General features: G+C 39.9%; 1 protein-coding gene across 2 annotated transcripts in view; it reads left to right on the top strand.

Annotated features, from left to right (window-relative positions):
* The window catches only part of SCML2 (Scm polycomb group protein like 2), a 118567-nt gene extending 102488 nt beyond the window's left edge, over positions 1 to 16079 (top strand). The window contains exons 12-15 of one of the 2 annotated variants that reach the window (XM_050775221.1): positions 7107 to 7220; positions 8190 to 8444; positions 12765 to 12916; positions 13988 to 16079. In XM_050775221.1, the coding sequence (XP_050631178.1) occupies positions 7107 to 7220; positions 8190 to 8444; positions 12765 to 12916; positions 13988 to 14116 (650 nt within the window). In that variant the 3' untranslated portion in view covers positions 14117 to 16079. The remainder of the gene's footprint in view (positions 1 to 7106; positions 7221 to 8189; positions 8445 to 12764; positions 12917 to 13987) is intronic. The other variant, XM_050775222.1, reaches the window with a different exon arrangement.
* The last annotated feature ends 4929 nt before the right edge of the window (positions 16080 to 21008 follow it).

Raw genomic sequence — 21008 nt, 5'->3', positions numbered from 1 at the left:
AGAACTAGGGGGAAGAGGAAGAGTGAAGTTTCATGTTTTCATGTGATATTATCCTTTTTTTTTTCCTTCTTCGGGAGAGGTAGGAGGTCATCAAAAATGGTAGGAAATTTGGAAGATGGCTAGAAAGGGAAGGGCCACCTGTGTGGGAAGAGGGGTGTCTGTGTATTGATAGGTTTTCTGTTTCTAAGAGTAATTTGGGGAAAAATATGAGTTGGAGATGCTGAGAGTACAATTTCCTGATTTCTCACTCTGTTGCCCAGGTTAGAGTGCAAATGACACCATCTCGGATCGCTGCAACCTCCGCCTCCTGGGTTCAAGCAATTCTCTTGCCTCAGCCTCCCAAATAGCTGGGATTGCAGGTGCCTGTCACCATGCCTGGCTAATTTTTGTATTTTTAGTAGAGGTGGAGTTTCACCTTGTTGACCAGGCTGGTCTCAAACTCCTGGCCTCAAGTGATGCTTCCACCTTGGCCTCCCAGAGTTACCGGCCTGAGCCACCTGCCAGGGCCAATTTCCTGATTTCTTATACAAAGCATTAAGAATGCCAGTAATTTACAAAACCCCATTCTTTGAAAGATTTTAAAGAAAATGTAATTCTTCTTTAAATTGAACACAGGATGTTTGAATTTTCAGATTAATCCAATAATAATAGGTAACTATTTGAAAAAATACACTGAATAATCCACATATTTTACATTATTTTAAGGGTTATTAATTTTCTCTCACAGAAAGCTTAATTTAGCCATTTGAAAGTGGCTTTGAGTTGGAACTCTTAGGTTTTTCTTAAGTCAGCTTGTAGTTAAAGAAGTTGCATGTAAATGTTATGAGGTTGATTATTACTAAGATTTCATGTCTAGTATCCCATTTCTCTTACATTTTTTAAAATAAGGGACTCAAAAATAGTTTAAGATAGAGTGCTCTTCTTAGGAGACTTTGATTCTGACCAATCTTGTGTTTGCACATTTTAGCAGTAATTTTAGACATTTTACTGAAGTATAGTATACATAGAGAAAATTGTACATGGAATGTAGCTTGATTAATTTTCATGCCTGTATAACCAGTACCCTGGTTGGAAAAATAGCTATTACTAGTACCCTAGAAGCACTGCTAATGTGTCAAACCCCCTTTCATCCGCTACTACCCCTCACTTCGCACATGGATACCTACTGCCCTGACTTCTAGTACCATGTGTTACTTTTGCCTGTTTTTGAACTTTATAGAAATGAAATTATACACCATTTACTCTTGTGCCTAGCTTTTTTTGCCCATCATTATGTTTGTAAGATTCATCTGTATTGTTGCATATAGTTAGATCATTCATTCTCATTGTTGTATAATATTCTGTTGTATAAATATGCTACCATGGTATGTATCCATTTGAGTGCTTTCTGTTTTGTGCCCTTATAAGTAGTGTTGTGTTTTGTACTCTTATAAGTAGTGTTATCATGAACATTCTATACACGTCTTTCTGTTCCTGTATCTATCTTGGAGGGAATTGCTAGGTCACAGGAAATGTGTAGATTAAGCTTTAGTAGATACTACCAAACAGTTTTTCAAAGTGGTTGCCTCAATTTACTTTCCTATCAGCTCTTTGCTTTTTAAAATAGATTATAATTCTCAGGTGAAATTTTTTATTTGATCTTTTCTGTCCATTTTTCCTGTTTTCTTGAATATATTCATCAAAATTGCATTATAGTCTTTGTCTACTGACACCAGTAGTTTTTCTCTCAATCGTTGGTTATATGGTCTGACTTCTTTGCATGTTTACCACTATTTTTTGGTATGTGGGACATTGTATATAAAAGATCTGCAGAAGCTCCAGATTTCTACCTTAAAAAGTTTCCTCTTTTTTAAGCAGAAAGAAGGAGGGCTCATTCCATTCAGTGATTGAACTGGGTTGGGGCTGAATAGCAGTTTTAATAAGACTCAGTCTATCTCCTGATTCCTCGCTATTCTTCAGGTGTTACTTTCCCAGGCTTTTGATTGAGAACCTGGGAATTCCCTAGCTCCTTAACCTTGAAAGACTATGGGGAATTGTACTTCCCTCCTTCAGGGGTTTGCTGCTCAGCTCTTCAGCCTTCTTCCTCATGTATTATCACAACTTCACACTTGTGTTTAGGTGGCTTGTGTGTTTGAGCTAGACCTCTTCACCCTGGTGGGTCTTTATTTCTTAAGCATCGTGAGACTGCGAGAGATTTCAGCGTGCCTTTTAAGAGTTTTTAGCCTAACTCCCCAGCTTCCTGTATAGCTCCAGAACTTGGCAGATGTCCCATGGGGGAAAACTAGCTATGAGTTTGAGTTTCTGATTTGTCACTCCAGCTGTGTGAAGCTGCTGAATCTTTTTTGATTTATTTTTGCCTAGTTATAGCCCTCTGCCTGTGTCAGGTTCTATTTTCAGTGTAGTGCCAAGAGTCAGCAAATTCCTACAGGGAAAAAATATGACGAGATCTTCAGTTTAGACTAGAATGGTTCTTCCCCCTCTGGAATTTGATTTTATTAGTTCCTATGACTGCTATACCTTGAGGATGCTTTTCTTATAATAACTTTATTGAGATATAATTCACATACCATAATTTCACCCTTTTAAAAGTACACAATTCAATATTTTTTAGTGTATTCACAGAGTTGTGCAGTCATCACCACTATCTTCATCACCCCCAAAAGAAATCCCATACCTGTTAACTATCATCCCTCAATGTCTTTTCTCCCTCACCACTGGAAACTATTTATTGACTTTCTGTCTTTATGGATTTTCCTATTCTAGACATTTCATGTTAATAGAATCATATAATATGCAGTCTTTGTGTGTGGCTTCTTTCACTTAGCATAATGTGTTTTTTTGTTTGTTTTGTTTTGAGACGGAGTCTCGTTCTATTGCCTAGCCTGGAATGCAGTGGTGTGATCTCGGCTCGCCGCAACCTCTGCCTCCTGGGTTCAAGGGTTCAAGTGATTTTCCTGCCTCAGCCTCCTGAGTAGCTGGGACTACAGGTGTCCACCACCACGCCCGGCTAATTTTTGTATTTTTAGTAGAGACGGGTTTCACTACATCATCCAGGCTGGTCTCGAATTCCTGACCTCAAGTGATCCACCCATCTTGGCCTCCCAAAATGCTGGGATTACAGGTGTGAGCCACCGTGCCCACCCTGTGTTTTCAAGGTTCACCCATGTGGTAGCATGTATCAGTGCTTCATTCCTTTTTATGGCTGAATAATATTCTATTGTATGGCTATATTGTATTTTGTTTATCCATTTATCAATTGATGCACTTCTGGATTGTTTCCACTTTTTGGCTATTAGGAATGCTGCTGCAATGAACATTTGTGTATAAGTTTTTGTGTGGATACATGTTCTCTCGGGTACAAACCTAGGTGTGGAATTGTTGGGTCATATGGTTAACTCTGTTTAACTTGATGAGGACCTGACAGACTTTTCCAAAGAGGCTATACCATTTTACATTTCCATCAGCAGTGAATGAGGTTTCAGTTCTCCTTGTAAACACTTGTTATTGTCCATCTTTTTTATTATACCCATTCTAGCAGGTGTGAAATGGTATCTCATTACGGTGTGATTTACATTTTTCCAGTAGTTGATGATGAGCATCTTTTCTTGTGCTTTTTGGCCATTTGTATATCTTCAGAGAAATGTCTGTTCGAATCCTTTGTCCACTTTTAATTGGTTTCATTTTTTATTGTTGAGTCATAAGAGTTCTTTGTATATTCTAGATACAAGTACTATATCAGGTATATGCTTTGCATATATTTTATCCCATTCTTTGGGGTTGTCTTTTAACTTCCTACTTTTTTTCTCTCTCTCTCTCTTTTTTTTTTTTTTTTTTTTTTTTTTTTTTTGCGATGGAGTCCTGCTCTGTCACCCAGGCTGGAGTGCAGTGGCGTGATTTTGGCTCACTGCAACCTCTGCCTCCCAGTTTCAAGCAATCCTCCCACCTCAGCCTCCAGAGTGAGTGCTGGGACTACAGGTGTGTGCCCCCACACTTGGCTAATTTTTGTATTTTTAGTAGAGATGAGGTGGCATGGTTTGACTGTGTCCCCACCCAAATCTCATCTTGAATTATAGTTCCCATAATCCCCCCATGTCATGGGAGGGACCCAGCAGGAGGTAATTGAATCATGGGGGCAGTTACCCTCATGCTGTTCTTGTAATAGTGAGTGAGTTCTCATGAGATCTGATGGTTTTAGAAGGGGCTTTCCCTGCTTTGCTCTGCACTTCTGCCTGCTGCCATGTAAGACGTGCCTTTGCCCCTCCTTTGCCTTCTGCCATGATTGTGAGTCCTCCCCAGCCATGTGGAACTGTGAGTCTATTAAACCTCTTTTTCTTTATAAATTACCCAGTCTCGGGTATGTCTTTATTAGCAGCATGAGAACGGACTAATACACTGGCCTTTTTTTAGTTCTTTAGACATGATTTTCATTTTTTAGTTCCTTGAATATATTTATAATAGCTGATTTAAAGTATTTGTCTAGGTCGGGTGCAGTGGCTCACGTCTGTAATCCCAGCACTTTGGGAGGCCAAGGCGGGACGATCTCTTGAGGCCAGGAGTTTAAGACCAGTCTGGCTAACATGGCGAAACCCTCTCTCTACTAAAGATAAAAAAATTAGCCAGGTGTGGTGGCATGTGCCTATAATCCCAGCTGCTTGGGAGGCTGAGGCACGAGAATCATTTGAACCTGGGAGGCAGAGGTTGCAGTGAGCTGAGATCATGCCATTGCACTCCAGCATGGGCAACAGATTGAGACCGTGTCCCAAAATAAAGTATTTGTCTAGTAAGTCCAATGTCTGGACTTCCTCAGGGACAATTTCTGTTAACTGATTTTTTTCCCTTTGTATGGACCATATTGTTTCTTCACATGTCTCTTTTTGTTGTTGTTGAAAACTGGACATTTAAAAATCATATAATATGGCAACTCTGGAAATCAGATTCCCTTCTCCCTAGGGTTTGTTGTTGTTGCTGGTGCTGTTTAGTGACTTTTCCTGGACTAATTCTGTAAAGTCTGTATTTCTTTGTTAAGAGTGGTCACTGAAGTCTGCTTGTTTAGCTTAATGTGGTTAATGATTGGGTAGAAATTTCCTTAAATACCTGGAACCAGTGTATCTCCCAGCCTTGGCCAAGGGGTTTTCTGTGTGTGTTGGGACATAACATCAGTGCTCCAAGAGGCAGCTTGTAAGTTGACTTTGTGCAGAGCCTCAAGGTCAGCCAGAGATGAAAGATTAGGGTGTTCTCATGTCTTTCCTGGGCATGCATATATACATCCGAGCACATGCATGTGAACTGTTTCGATTCCCAGGAATATGTCTGTGTTTTTCAGTCTCCTAGGGGGCATCTTATACCCAGTTTTTCCTTTTAAGCTTTTTGGCCAACCTCTTGTTAGCCCTGACTGGTAATATGGTCTCAGGCAGCTGCAAAGTTAAACAGTTGCCACCATTTTCCCCCATCAGATGCCCTGGAGATGGGGTTGTTCACACAGAACAAGCTCTAATTTAGGTCAAATAAAGACAAACCCTGAAAGGGAGCTTTTCAGTGAGCTTCAAGACTGGTCTAAGTGATAGTTCTCTGGGCATGGGGCTTTTGGAGAGCTCCAAACCCATTATGTCCCCATCCAGTGACTATTGCATGGCTGTTTTTCATACCTGCCGTAGTTGTGAAGTGTTGGTTTTCAAGGCTACTGTGAAAATGGGGTGAGGGGGATTATATTAGGGCAAGTTAAAATGCCACAGAATTTGCTGTTTTTTTCTGAGATCCATTCATTTTTCTTAAACACTTTGGATTGTGGCAAGTCTTTAATTTCCAGAGGTTTGAAAAAGTTTTTATAGTTTTTGCCACTGTTTTCAATGTTTTTATGAAGGAGTAGATTTTTGGAGGTCTTTGATCAGTCATCCTGGAAGTGCTTCTCTGATGATTTAAAAAATACTTTGTAAATTACCTGGCTTTTCCTAGTTATCTCTGTAGGAACACTTTCCTCCCTTAGCCTTACTACAATACCCAGAAGCAGAAGTCGAGTCAATTTTATATTTGTTTCAGCCCCAGATAGTAGAGCATACCCAGCTTCGTAAACTTTTCATAAAGCATTAGTACATTACAAATAAATGATGAAGACATTTTCTAATCTTGCCAAGATTCTGAGGGAAATAAACATTTATAGAAAACTATATTTTAGAACTCGAATTTTCCATATTATTAAGTTGGTATGAAAAGCCAATTATTTCTTTCCTTAGAATTTAATGAATTAATTAATTGTAGAAATTTGAGATATGTTTTGCCTGTTGGTTTTATAGTCCATTATTAAAAATAAAACTAAAGTGGTAAGAGCTCTACCGGACTCATTGGGATTCACTGAGTAACTAGATTGAGCTAAAGGTTACTCATCATAACATTTTGAGCAGCATGCGTGGCCCTCAGCCGAAATTTTGAACCAGATGAAGTTTGACTTTGATACTCATTGCAATCTTTCTTCTCTTTTGAGGTCTACTATCAGACTTTTAAGATTTTTCTTATACCTTATTTGTCCTTTTAGTTGGAGGTTAAATCAGGATATTTGTTGATACTTAGGGTATAATTGATAATTGAAGCTGTCTTTACTTTCAGGATCATGTTTTACAGAGTGGTCCTTTAGGTAGAAGTGCGTTTGGTTGAATGATAAGTAAGCAGTAGACTTGTTTTAAGGGTAGCTCTAAGCCAGGATTGTTACTTAACAAAATGGATGTTCATTATGCCATATCTTTTATTTAATTTCTCTGAAGTTTTAACTCCTCCGGCTCATGGGAGCAATTTTCCCAGGCCATTTTAGACACATTTTAATGGGTTGCCTCACTGCCTTGTGAGATATTTAGAGAGATCTGATAACCCCAGAATAAAGAAGCCTAGATATACTCCTTCTGGAAATGCTTTTAAGTCTTGAATATTATTTCAGTGAAAATATAAAATAGGATGAAATAGACACATGTTATTCAAGAACATCAAATAATTGAGAAGTTGTCAATGAAGGTATTGTAGGCAAATGATGTAGAAACAAGTGTTTCATGCTGATGATATGAAAATGCTTGAGTATATTAGTTCGTTATAACAGACAACTGTTTTTTCTTTGAGAACAGCAAAAGAAGATGTAACAGAAAGGCAAAGTACCAAACGATCTCCTCAGCAATCTGTACCATATGTTGTTCCTCTCTCTCCTAAGCTCCCCAAAACAAAGGAGTACGCATCTGAAGGTAAATAGCATTTACACCTCCCAGGATTGGGAAGAAATGTTTCTCTGCTACCACTTGTGTATACTCTTGGGGTGGTAGTATTGGAGGTAGAGAGGTAAATTTGCCTAAATAAGTTTGGCAGTTAGGCTACTACTTGGACAGCTTTGTTGAACACTTCATTCCCTTCAGAAGTGCATGGCTGTTATTTCTCCATAGAAAAAAAAAATATAATAACCTAATAACCTTTTTCCTTCACTTTTGTATTGCTAAAAATTGGTAGAAAGAAGAATAGAAAAACCTGCTGCCTTTCTCCAGAGAATGTGTTAACTGCCCAAGTAGTAAACAAATGTTAGAAACCAACTGTATGATCATATTATAACAAATAGTAATGAAGAACTGCATTTCTAAAAACAAATGCTTTAGTGAGGTGTTTATAGTCTTGGTGGCAAGACTGGCAAATGATAGTAAGTTACTATGAAAAATATAGGTGATATGCAATCACTTTGGACTGTAGGACAATGTCCATTAATATAAATGCCAAGGAAGGCCAAGTCGGGTGGATCATCTGAGGTCAGGAGTTCGAGACCAGCCTGGCCAACATGATGAAACCCTGTCTCTACTAAAACAAACAAACAAACAAAAAAAAAACCCAAAAGATTGGCCGGGCGTGGTGGCAGGCATCTGTACTCCCTGCTACTTGGGAGGCTGAGGCAGGAGAATCGCTTGAACCCAGGAGGTGGAGGTTGCAGTGAACCAAGATTGCACCACTGCACCCCAGCCTGGGCAACAAGAGCAAAACTCTGTCTCAATCAATCAATCAGTGCATGCATCCATACCAAGGAGGGGATAGCCATGAACTTTGTGTTAGAGCATTGTGATTCAGTATAGCACAAGTTAAGTGAACTTGCTAGGGATGAAATTTTTTTCCTTTTAGTAGTATTTGAATTGTAAGTCTATTGAAGATAGCCTCCTTTGTCTTTTTCCCTGTAGAAGAACCATTGTTTGCTGGGAGAAATGCCATTCCCAAAGAGGAAAATCTTTCAGAAGATTCTAAGAGCTCATCACTAAATTCAGGAAATTGTTTGAATCCTGCCTGTAGAAATCCTATGTATATTCAGACTTCAGTCTCCCAGGATTTTTCTCAAAGTGTGCCAGGCACCACAAGTTCACTACTAGTTGGGGACAAATCATCCCCCAAGAGCAGTCCCCATGAAGTTAAATTCCAAATGCAGAGGAAAAGTGAAGGTATGTTAAAAAATAGTGGCTCTCAATGTGTTTGTCTTTTGCCTTGAGATTTTCATACCTAACAGCATCCCTTGAGAGTATCACATTGGAGAAAGTGCTAAAATTTGGGAGGCTGAGTCCTCCCTTTCACATCACTGTCAGGTCAGACCATTATGGATCCTCCAGTCCTCTTGACAGCACAGAACTGTCTCTGGGGATCTGGATCACCAACCATGTCTCTGATAGAGACTTCTCAGATTAGTAGTGCTTGAGCAGTTGTAATTTATCATTTGCTTGGGTACTGTCTGAACTCACAAACCTCTCATGACTCTGAGGCCTGGAAAGACAGTCCCTCTCCTTTCTGTTGTACACTTTTCTTAGTCTCTCTTGAGACCTTTCCTGGCCTTAGCCTGTGTTGACTCCTGGATTCGGGCTGGCATCTTGTTACCACAGCCACACCATTTCCTCATTCTCCATATCCTTCCTCAGACCCACCAGGAAGACATGACGTGTATAAGTAGGGCAACATCCTGTTGCCATTTAGAAAGAGCCAAAACAGGTCGGGCACGGGGTGGCTCACGCCTGTAATCTTAGCACTTTGGGAGGCCAAGGCGGGCGGATCACCTGAAGTTGGGAGTTCGAGACCAGCCTGATCAACATGGAGAAACCCTGTTTCTACTAAAAATACAAAATTAGCCAGGCATGGTGGTGCATGCCTGTAATCCCAGCTACTCGGGAGCCTGAGGCTGAGGCAGGAGAATCGCTTGAACCCGGGAGGCAGAGGTTGCAGTGAGCCGAGATTGCGCCATTGCATTCCAGCCTAGGCAGCAAGAGCAAAACTCTGTCTCAAAAAAAAAAAAAAAAAGAAAGAAAGAGCCAAAACAGCCTTCAATGTGCAAAGAGGGCTAATACCCTGTACCTTTGAAGGATTAAGGGTGCAGGAGAGTGTCTTGTCCTTTTTCTCCAGGTAGGCACATAGGCGAGGTTGAGGAGTGTAGGAAGTGGGAACCCTTGCCTTTGATCATGAGTGTTATCTATGGGCAGCCACACTGTGCACATCCCATGACACATTTAATGTTGTCAGCCCCATCCCTTCTGGAGATTTTCTCTGCTTTTAGAGTGACATGGTTTGCAGAGTCTAACAATAGATGCTTATTCCATAAGGGCTAGTATACCCTGCATTTTAAAGTATTTTCACAAAGTTTGACCTTTTGAAGATAGGCCTTCTCAGTATAAGATTACTTCTAATGCTGAGTATCTCACTTTGAAATGTATGTCAAACACTGTTGTGCTAAGGTAGCCAGTATTGGGGCTTCAGAAGGCTGGCTTCTGGTCTTCTTAGGAATGTAGAGACTAATAGTAATAACATTGCTTTCTAATAATTTACTTAGTGGTAATAGAAATAATCATCATCTTCATCACTATCTGACATATGCCAGGCATATAATATTTCATATGGCCTCCTACATTATACTGTTACAACAATTCTTTGAAATGTAGGTGCTGGCAAGCATTTTCAGGTGAGAAATTTGAAGTCATTTGGCTGAGGTCCCTCAGCTAAAAAGTGGCTGGGCCAGTCCTTGAACTCAAACACTCTGACTCCAGGGTTGTACTCTTAACTTCTGTACTACTTACATCTCCCAAGAACAGATACTTATTTCCATTAGAAACTGTCTACAGGTGCCATTACTATTATTTTTGAGGCATTTGAACTGTTACCTAGAGCTGATTCCACTCCTGACAGCCAGTGATGCTCACACAATTTCCTGTCCTGCCTTGTCCCATTATTCGAATGAAAAATATTGCTGATCTTTATTATAGGAAAGAAATCCAGTGATGTCAGGGGGAATCAGATCACTTTCATACTTTCATTATACTTATTCTAGAAATATTTATTGATATGCCAGTGTATATAAGACAGAGCCGTTCAGGAGAAAAGCATGACTGGACTTTGATTATTTTTCACATGATTAGTTTGTTTCATGTAATTATTTGAATAACAGTAATGTAATGCTTGCAAACGTCTCTGATTGTTTTGAAGGTGTAGGCCCAATTAAATTATATTTTCATAATAGACTAAAAATAGAAAATCTTATGGTTTTATTTTTAGTATAAAATTAATTTTATACCCCAAATCATATCTTTTTACATATAGTTTATCTGCAGTAAACTGTAAAACTAGTTACATGTTATTCAAAACATAAATGTACCAGATTATGACAGAAACCAGAAATTCCACAAAAATATAAGTTAAATTAGAGATATGATTAGCTTTGCCAATGATTTTTTTCATGTGACATTGTGTCTTTGTTGAGTTAAAGGAGATGGTGTTTCTGTCTAAATTGTCAGAATGCCTTAGGCATAGCGTGGTCTACAGCATCATCATTTTTACTTGGGTCGATACAGCCCAGCAGAATTTCTCTGTAGATATGGCCAACATTTTTTTCTCTGAGTGAAGGGAAGAATATATTTTGGTATAGAGTTTTTATTTCACATCATCGTTGTGATGTTGGAAAGAAATAAAATTCAGAGCTACACACAAAAAATTAACCACTATAAGTTCTTTTATTTTCTGTTTTTCTTTACCTTTCCCCTAGGTAAGTACTTAAAATGCTTCTAAAATGGCCATAGCCCAGAGGGTAGGAAAGAAAGGGTACTCCTTTGGCTAATTCACACACAAAAAACCATCTGATTTGTGTTGATGGTCCTTGGTTAGAGAAACAAATCTTCCTAGCTAAGTACAAAATTCACTTCAGTTATCACACACTAACTTTAGGGAGTTAAGGGCTCTGGTTGAGTAAATGAATACTTGTCAGGACACAGATTTCATCACAACTTAGTAAAGAGTGCAGCTAAGACCATTTGAGATATGAGCACTTAAATTGTTTCATGTCTCAGTTATGTATTTTTTTAATGTATAAACCTTCAACCAAAATATCTATTACTATGCAATTAAACATTATAAAGGAATTAAATGTTAAAGTTATTTCTGACCTAGCGTAGCAGAAAATAATCTTGTTTTCTTCAAAATTCAGATAAGCAGCCAGGCGCGGTGGCTCACGCCTGTAATCCCAGCACTTTGGGAGGCCGAGGCGGGCGGATCAAGAGGTCAGGAGATAGAGACCATCCTGGCTAACACAGTGAAACCCCGTCTCTACTAAAGAATACAAAAAATTAGCCGGGCATAGTGGCGAACGCCTATAGTCCCAGCTACTCGGGAGGCTGAGGCAGGAGAATGGTGTGAACCCAGGAGGCGGAGGTTGCAGTGAGCCGAGATTGTGCCACTGTACTCCAGCCTGGGTGACAGACCAAGACTCTGTCTCAAAAAAAAAAAAAAAAAAAAAAAATTCAGAGAGGCATTTAAGCCATGAGAGACAGGAAATCTAAAGAGTAAAGTGATGCTAAAAATATTCTTATTGGATACATCAGAGAGATTTGGTAAAAGGACTACTTTGTTTATCAAAAATAATGGGATTATTGAAATTATTTGATTAAAGTGAACACATTTAAGCAATTAGAAAACTAAATTTGGCTTGGCGTGGTAGCTCATGCCTGTAATTCCAGCAGTTTGGGGGCCTGAGGTGGGCAGATTGCTTGAGCCCAGGAGTTTGAGACTAGCCTGGGCAACATGGATAAATCCTGTCTGTACAAAAAATATAAAGATTAGCTGGGAGTGGTGGCATGTGTCTGTAGTCCCAGCTACTTGGGAGGCCAAGGTGGGAGGATCACTTGAGCCCAGGAGGTCAACACTGCAGTGAGCCATGATTGTGCCACTGCACTCCAGCCGTTATTGTGCCACTGCACTCCAGCCTGGGCAACAGAGCGAGACCCTGTCTCAAAAAAACCAAAACAGCAACAAAAATACAAAACAAACAAACAAAAACAAAACCAGCTGTAAATTTGGGGAATTTCCATCGGATTTAGCTAGTAAAATAAACCTAATCTAGACAGATAGAGAGAGATTGAAATTCCTTGGAAGACTTAAGAGAGAAGTCATAGGTTAGATTAGATTAACCTAATTTTACCCAAGTAACAGGTCTTTTGCTGTGTTTGCTTGTGGCCAAAGAGGCCTTGGATTGCTTAGTCTGTTTTGTGATCTTTGAAGCTTTAAGGTAACTGCTGAACCTGCTTTTGTTGTTTGGGGGAGGTCAGATGGGATGCTCTTATGTAGCCATCCTCACATCATCTTTGTATAAGCTTTCACAGTTGGAGTCTTGAGACCTTGTTGGGGAACTTAACAGAAGGTTCCAGGAATGAGACCATTATTCCCTACCTAACATCTCTTCTTTCAGGATAATGATCAGGTCAAGTATGATTTGTCTTTTTTCCCCCCCATTGAAGCTCCAAGTTATATAGCTGTACCTGATCCCAGTGTCCTGAAACAAGGCTTCTCTAAGGACCCTTCAACCTGGTCTGTGGATGAAGTGATACAGTTTATGAAACATACAGATCCTCAGATATCAGGCCCCCTCGCCGACCTCTTCAGGCAACATGTAATGTATCTTTTGATCCGGTTTTCCTGCCGTAATGCCTTTGAATGACCTCTGTGCAGGCCCTTCATTTGGATGCTGTGTGGATGGTGGGGGAACCCTATCAACTGATTTTTCCATATGTGAGAAAGGTTATTTTTCCCAAGATATTAGTTCCTTAAATGGTAGATTAATGGTCTGTTCTTTAAGTGAGTATGCAGGTGCTTAAAATACAAACTGCTTCACCTTCTCAAGATACAATGATTCAGCATTGCAACTCTCAGGTGTACCTCCCCTTTGTAACGACAGATACAAGGATCCTCCCCGACCTGCACCCAGCTCAGCGCCAGGACCATGAGTAGGAGGGGTTGACCACAGGCTATTACAGGGTGGCCTTCCTCCAGTGAATCCAGCAACTGTATAAGATTAAGTACATCCTTTTAAACAGGAACTCACAAATACCAAATAATATGCTTCCATAACATAAATTGGTTAAGGTAATAAAGAATTTTAGGAGGATGCCTTATGACTATTAAGTAATATTTTCAGTGTTTTCTAACAAATCAAATGAGTGATCTGTTATCTGAGGTACCCTTTTCACTATTGCAAGAAAATCAGTAATTAGTTTTAGCATCTAACCAGCTTCAGACAACTAACTGATTAGCCTTCAACATAATGACAACACTGTATAGCACATTTACAGTTTGCATTGATATTGACATATTCCTGGCCCTTCTCAGAAAGTTATTGACCATCTGAAATTCATTTCTACCATTAATAGTTTTTGACCCTTTGTCATAGATATGTTTAGTATTTTATTTAACACACAGTATTTAAAGTCAGATTGTTTGATACTTGGGACATTTTTTGAAGATACAAGGTTAAATTTTCTTTTTCTTAAAATTTAAACTAAATTCATAAATTATCAAATAATGCTTCACTATATAAATTATATTTTTAATAGTTTTCAGGAAATAAAGCATATTCAGAGAATATATATCCGGAGTATACAGCTGCTCTATTTTACATGTTCTTATGTATAAATAACTTGATATGAAAGCATTATTAATGAGTATGATTTCCTTCTCTCTGTAGGAAATTGATGGGAAGGCTCTGTTCCTACTCAAGAGTGATGTGATGATGAAGTATATGGGGCTGAAGCTGGGGCCAGCATTAAAGCTGTGTTACTACATTGAAAAACTTAAAGAAGGAAAATACAATTGAAAAAAATATGCGTAAGTTTAGATTGGACATAATTCTCAGGTGTACTGTTAACATTTTAATTTAAAAGTATTTCTCAGCAGTTTTTGTTTTGTAGACAGTTCCTATAAAAGTGTTTTATCAGAATTGCAGAACTGTATTAACAGTTCAGTCAACTTTTTTTTTTTTTTTTTTTTCCCTGGAGTCACCAACCAGCCTCGGGAGGCACAGCCACCTCTCCCCCAGTCTACTTCTTTAAAAAGCATTTAACATGTTAGTATTGGCATTTTCAAATTGGCAGTTCTTTATGTCTTTTTAAATTTTCATTGTACAGTTTACAAATATACTTAATGTAGTTAACAGAGAAAAACCTTTGATTTTGGTTAATCTTTATATCTAGAACCAAAACAGCTAAATCCCAAAGGGGAAAATATCAGGGATTGACAACTTCTATAATTAAATCCATGAGAATTTTTCCTCACCAGAGAATTTAAAGGTGCACCTGTAGATATCATCTTTTCTCAGATGTTTTGTCTGATACTCTGTGGTGTTCTGTTCATGTTCTATCAGTATATCTAGAAAGGGAATAGCCATATAAATTATTTTCCTTTTATTATTTCTCTGTATGTTGTATTTGATCATATTTAAAGGAAAAAAGCAAGCTTATAAAGCTTATAAGCTTTCATAAAGTGTTCTTACCAGTTTTTGATAAATTTTTTAAATTATAGGATAGAATTGTCATTTTATGCAGGAGATATTTATACTACGAGGGTTGTTTGGATGGAGTAAGATTAAATTTTTTCAGTAAAATACCTATTATTTTAAAACTTTCCGTATTTTCACTAAGCTTGGACATTTAACTAGGCATTCTTTTCTTACATCTCTATATGAAGATACCAGTGTCCAAATTTTTTGAAGATATATATTATATGTGTTTATTCCTCATATGGTACTTTACCATATTTGTATATTGTTTTATACCTGTAGGTTTACACACAAGTAAATCTTCTTTTTTCTTGAATTTAATCTGGCACTTTGCACTGCCACAGAGGTAACGATGAACTGTGTATATAGTTAGATGTTTTGATTTCGTAAAAAATATATGTCCATCGTTTGCTATCACCAGTACCTCTCAGCTTACTCTTCAGGGGATATGAAACAATCTGTAGATTCGTTTCCATACAGGGAAGTTCTCTGTCCTATGCAATGTTTCTAATTAATTTGCTTAGTTCTGAGCCATTTATTCTGCTACACTTTGAGAGATATATTAGTTCAGACTTATTGTTTGGGGCTTTATTTTATTTTATTTTTTTTTTTGAGATGGAGTTTCACTCTTGTTGCCCAGGCTGGAGTGCAATAGCTCGATCTCGGCTCACTGCAACCTCTGCCTCCCTGGTTCAAGCAATTCTCCTGCCTCAGCGATTACAGGCATGCACCACCACGCCCAGCTAATTTTGTAGAGATGAGGTTTCTCCATGTTGGTCAGGCTGGTCTCGAACTGCTGACCTCAGGTGATCCGCCAACCTCGGCCTTGTAAAATGCTGGGATTACAGGCATGAGCCACCGTGCCCAGCCATGTTTGGGGCTTTATTTTATAAGTTAGAACTTTGAAGAGGAAATGGTGCTATATGTTTATTGTTATTACTTTGTGTAACTTTGATGTAATGTCTATAAGCTATGAGAATCAGTTATAAAAGTATTAGCCATTTGTTGTAAATGCCAATAAAATATTCACCAGGGGCAAGAATGTACATTTTCTTTTTAGAAAACCAAATGTACTTTAGACATGAATGCAACTATTTAAAGAATAGCTTCATTTATGTTATTCCTTATATGTCAAAAGATTCTCACTTAAACTTGGTCTTCTTTCAAGTTGTTTGTATGAAGATGCTGTACCCACTTGAACAGTCCTCAGGTGTTTACATAAATACTATGTTTTACAGTTTTCATATTTTAAAATATTAATAAAGTTAATCGAAACGATTCATTCAAAGCCTCAGGTGTGATTTTATTTACCGTTAACTGCATTACATTAAAGTGTATATTTGTTGGAACTGGAACAGAGCCAGTCTAGTAAGTTTGTGGCTTTCCGTGTCCAAATACTTGAGTTTTAAAACCTGCCCAGATTCTAATGCTAAACAGGATGCCTAAGAACCAAGGGCTGATTTCTTACAGGGGTCTTCAATGAGACCCCAGGGGGGCTGTAAGAAGTTCAGTCGATGAGCTGTATCTGTACTCAGAGCCTTTGTTATTTATGATATCATCAGTGATGCGAGAGTGCTAGAAAATGCCCATGCCCCGAGATATCTCATCCCATCTGAGCCTGTACACCTGGCTGGCAACTGTGGTTGCTCTTTTACCACTGGGGGCCAGAGGCCGCCTCCTGCATGCACCTGCTCTTGGCCCTCTGCCTTCAGATGGTCCAGCTGCCCCGGTGGGATGCCCTTGGAGGACTGGGGTTTTGCATAGCCTCACTTATTTGGCCCCTACCCCGACCCCAGGAGCTGCGGCTCCAGCTGAGGAACCCAGAAATCCTCACTGCTCTTGCTCCCCAGCAGCGTGTCCTGTGATTCACTGGAGACAACAGGGCCCTGACTGAGGCTCCAGGGGTGATGCTCAGTGACTGGAACGGGGGTGTCAATTTGAGTGATCTGAGACTTGAGTAATTCGTGGCTCCTTTTTTTCTCCTATCTGGCTTGTAAACTTTTAGTCTGCAGACTATCATGCTATATTATCCTTCCTGTGAATTTTCCAGATATGAAATGATCTTCCTCTGGCTTTGCCTCTCATTCCATCCTTCGATGCTTTGTAACCTGCAGAATTCTGCATCTTGAGCTCTATGACCTTCTAGGCACACCTAACATTTGCTTTAGTCTTTCGTCTGTGGGATTTCTTATCGTTGAAATGTCTTACAGTACATGTTCTAGAGTGTGATTTCCCAAACTTTTAAACCAAGGCCTCCCTCTGCAGGCATAGAAACACCATGGCCTTCTGTAACATTCAAAAGTAAAAAGTAAATACTGTGAGTAGTGACAGTGTAATTGGGAGGAAAAGCACTGCTTTTTCAAGCTGCAGAAGGGATTGTCCTTGCAGTTGGCTGAATACATGAAGTAGGTTAAAATTTCTGGGGCTATAGCTTGATGCTGGGGCTTGCTCACAAAGTCCCCCGCAGCTGATCCAGGCAATGTGGGAGACCTTTAGGTTTGAGAGGACGTGCAAGTGATAGCCCACTGTTGGAATGCATGGGGGACAGTTCTTCCTCTTCTGGCTGTTTGCCCTATTTTGTCAGCAGGTTGATGCCACTAAACCTTAAGAGCGACGCTCTGTAGTTAGCACATGCTCAAATTGAGCTTGGCCACTCCCCCTGCTCTAATAGAGGCAACTCTCTTGTTATGGGATCACCTTTCTGGCTTTAGGGATACTATCAGCATTGAGGGGAGATCTTTAAGAAACAAGGGGCCTAGCTCCTCCCCTCGAGCTGCCTCAACATAACAGACAAACCAGTGTTCGTGAAAAGGAGAACGTCAGGGCACTTATGACAGAGCATATGAGTCAGTGCTAAGTGCCCATAAGTGACGTGTCCTTATGCATCAGTAATGGTGTGTCCTGTTCTCCTGCCATAGAACTGAAGCCCTTAAGCACATGCATTTGTGGAAATAATCCCTCAGGGACAACAGGGCGGCCAGGGCAGGGTTTTGGCCTTCTCAAGCCCTGTTCCTCCTTTGGCCTCACTCCTCCACCTGGCTTTGGCTGGCTTCGGAGGCTCAAGTCCACTGACGTCAGGGGTGGGGTGGGTGCACATATTCCACAGGGGCAGAAATCAATCCGTTGGGAGCAGGACACATATCTTACAACTTCCTTTTATATTCTCGTAAGAGGAAAAAGATTAAGCTTTTCTGTAGTTAATATATGGATTCACCGATGTGTTCTAAAGTGCTGAATGTTGTTGGTACTTGCCACCATCCCAGCTTATCTTACAACTTCCTTTTATATTCACGTAAGAGGAAAAAGATTAAGCTTTTCTGCAGTTAACGTACGGATTCACTGATGTGTTCTAAAGTGCTGAACATTGTTGGTACTTGCCACCATCCCAGCCCTTCTTGGTTTCTCCCTGTCCTTAGAGGCATAAAGCCTGAACGTGACACTTGCCACACTCCTTTACCGGTAGACATGGATTCTTAGATTCTGCCCCAAGAGACCCTGTGCCCTGATTTGGGGAGGAGGGAGGTGAGGAGAAGCCGTTTCCTTCTGGTGGCTGCACAGGACAGGCTTTTGAGCATCAGCAGGAGGCAGATGTGGGGTTTGCCAGCAGCCTCTGGATATCATCTTGAGCCTCGCCCACTTCAGTCGTGCAGGCAGCTGAGACACCTGGGGGCAGGGGAGCTTCCCTGTGACTCTTGCACTCCTGGATTTCTAGAAACTTCTTCCTTCACCTTAGCCCCTGCCTTCCAGGAGCCATGTAAGCTTCTGATTCTGTATTAAACTACTTCCATTCTGAAGATTCAGAATGGCTCATGTGTTCCTGGCCAGGCTTGGATTTGTCTACCTTCTTTAGCGTATCTGTCCTGTAGAGGTGGCCTACTATTCAGAAAGAAGAGTAAAACTTCCATAGAAAGGGCCCTTTATATTACCTAGTTTAAATAAACTAGTATATTTCATCAAATCTAAGACCTCTTTGTAAGATGCACCACTGTTTACTAAATAGTAAAAGAAAATGCTACCTATTAAACTATCACCATTGATTATAAAATGCAAACTGATTTCATAGATGTTAATGTGAAAAGATGGGTGGTTTAAAACATAAAATGTTAGCTCTTAAAAGCGGAACAGGTGGTTTTATTTATTTTTTATTTATTATTATCTTTTGAGACAGAGTCTCTCTCTCTTGCCCAGGCTGGAGTGCAGTGGTGCGATCTCAGCTCACTGCAACCTCCGCCTCTTGGGTTCAAGTGATTCTCCTGCCTCGGCCTCCTGAGTAGCTAGGATTACAAGTGCAGACCACCACACCTGGCTAATTTTTGTACTTTTAGTGGAGATGGGGTTTCACCATGTTGGCGAGGCTGATCTCGAACTCCTGACCTCAGGTGATCCGCCCTCCTCGGCCTCCCAAAGTGCTGGGGTTACAGGCATGAGCCACTGCACCCGGCCTGAACAGGTGGTTTTAAAAAGTGAATGAAAAGAAGCTACGTTAACTGAATTGAAGACTAATAATATAAGCCCAAAGGAATGGCAAGAAAATGGCAGAGCTCGTCTGAGCTTTGCAACAACCTAGTACAAATTAAAACAAAAGTGATCTAATCAGATCTGCCCCAAATTCACAATTACCAAGGAGACTTTGAAATGTGAAATTGTATCCATTATCGTAAGCAAAAAGCCTTACCACAAATGTGTATTTTGCCTTTAGGTATTAACTAGTACTAGGATGAAGCCATCATATTTAGCAAGGCATTTAACAATTTCCTTGCATCCAGCCAAGGAAAAAAAGGGGAACTTGGAATGATTGTAGATTGAGTCTTAAGAGTCATGTCACCCAAATGCAATGCACAGACCTCGTTTAGATGCTGATTAAAAGAAAACAACAGGAAAAATGCATACATGAGACAATCCAGGGAAAGGTGAATACCCAGTGGATATTAGATGATACTGAAGAGTTGCTATTCATTTCTAACAATGGTGCTAATTGGTATTATAATGGTATTTTGAAAAGATGATGCCCCTATCTCTTGGAAATAAGTATCTTATAAAAACTTTACATATTAAATGAGATGATATCTGGGATTGCTTTGACATAATTCAATGGGGAAGGAGATGCAGATGAAACAGGGTTGGCCTTATGTTGGTATTTGTTGTGGCCAGTGACACATACATGGGAATCCATTACACAAATTTCTCTACTATCATGTATATTTGAAATTTTCCATAATAAAAAGTTTATGCAGAATATGAAGACAAATTTGTCTATACTTTTCAGAGATGTCTGAAGTCAAGCAACATTCAATATACAGAGGGTTTCAGTAAATTAATGATCAATATTTAGACTTCTTGCTTGAGGTTTCTTAATATTAGCCAAAGACAGCTAAGCCACCTACGACTGAGAAGCACCTGTTCTTCCTATTATAGTTGAAAAGGAAACGAGGTTGAAGTAATAGATGAAAAACAAAACAGGGCAAAGGGTCAACTCATTCCTTTGTCAGTAAATAATTGGGAGGCATGTAGAAAACAGGAAGACGTGAAGACACAAATCCAGATAAATGGCAGGGTGGCAGGTCTGCCATTCTGTTGAATGAAATGACAGGTGTTTCTGAAACTCATCAGTGTATGGTGGAATCTGATCTGCTTTCCTGGAGGAAGCGATGGTCAGAAAGGGAAGACCCTCATCCCTTCACCCATGCTCTCCACACTCTGCCCTCTCCAAAGGGGCCTCTGCCTCTAGGGTATTCTGGGGAATTCCTCCAAGTACAAGGGCTGGTGGTTTCAAAGTTGTTAGCACTCTCTCAGTTGGTTATTCCAGTTATTACCTCTCTAATTGTGTTTGCTTTTCAGACAAAGGGATTCAGTTCCTTTTTCATTCTTTTTCCCCATATACTGTTCTCTTCCATACACCTGAAGAAGCCCCTCATGACTCACATTTGCCAATATACACCGTTCTCCATGTTGGGAAGTCTCTCTCCCAGAAGAGTCCACCTAGGTCAACATCACCGTAAACGACGTCACTATGAAGTCACTACCAGTGGGTTTCCAAAGACCATAAAATCCCTGGTTTTGGCCAGGCGCGGTGGCTCATTCCTGTAATCCCAGCACTTTGGGAGGCCAAGATGGACAGATCACTTGAGATCAGGAGTTCGAGAGCAGCCTGCCCAGCATGGTGAAACCTGGTCTGTACTAAAATACAAAAATTAACCAGGCGTGGTGGTGC

This window comes from Macaca thibetana, chromosome X (genome assembly GCF_024542745.1).
Source record: "Macaca thibetana thibetana isolate TM-01 chromosome X, ASM2454274v1, whole genome shotgun sequence".
NCBI lineage: Eukaryota > Metazoa > Chordata > Mammalia > Primates > Cercopithecidae > Macaca > Macaca thibetana.
This window is presented reverse-complemented; position numbering and strand designations above follow the sequence as displayed.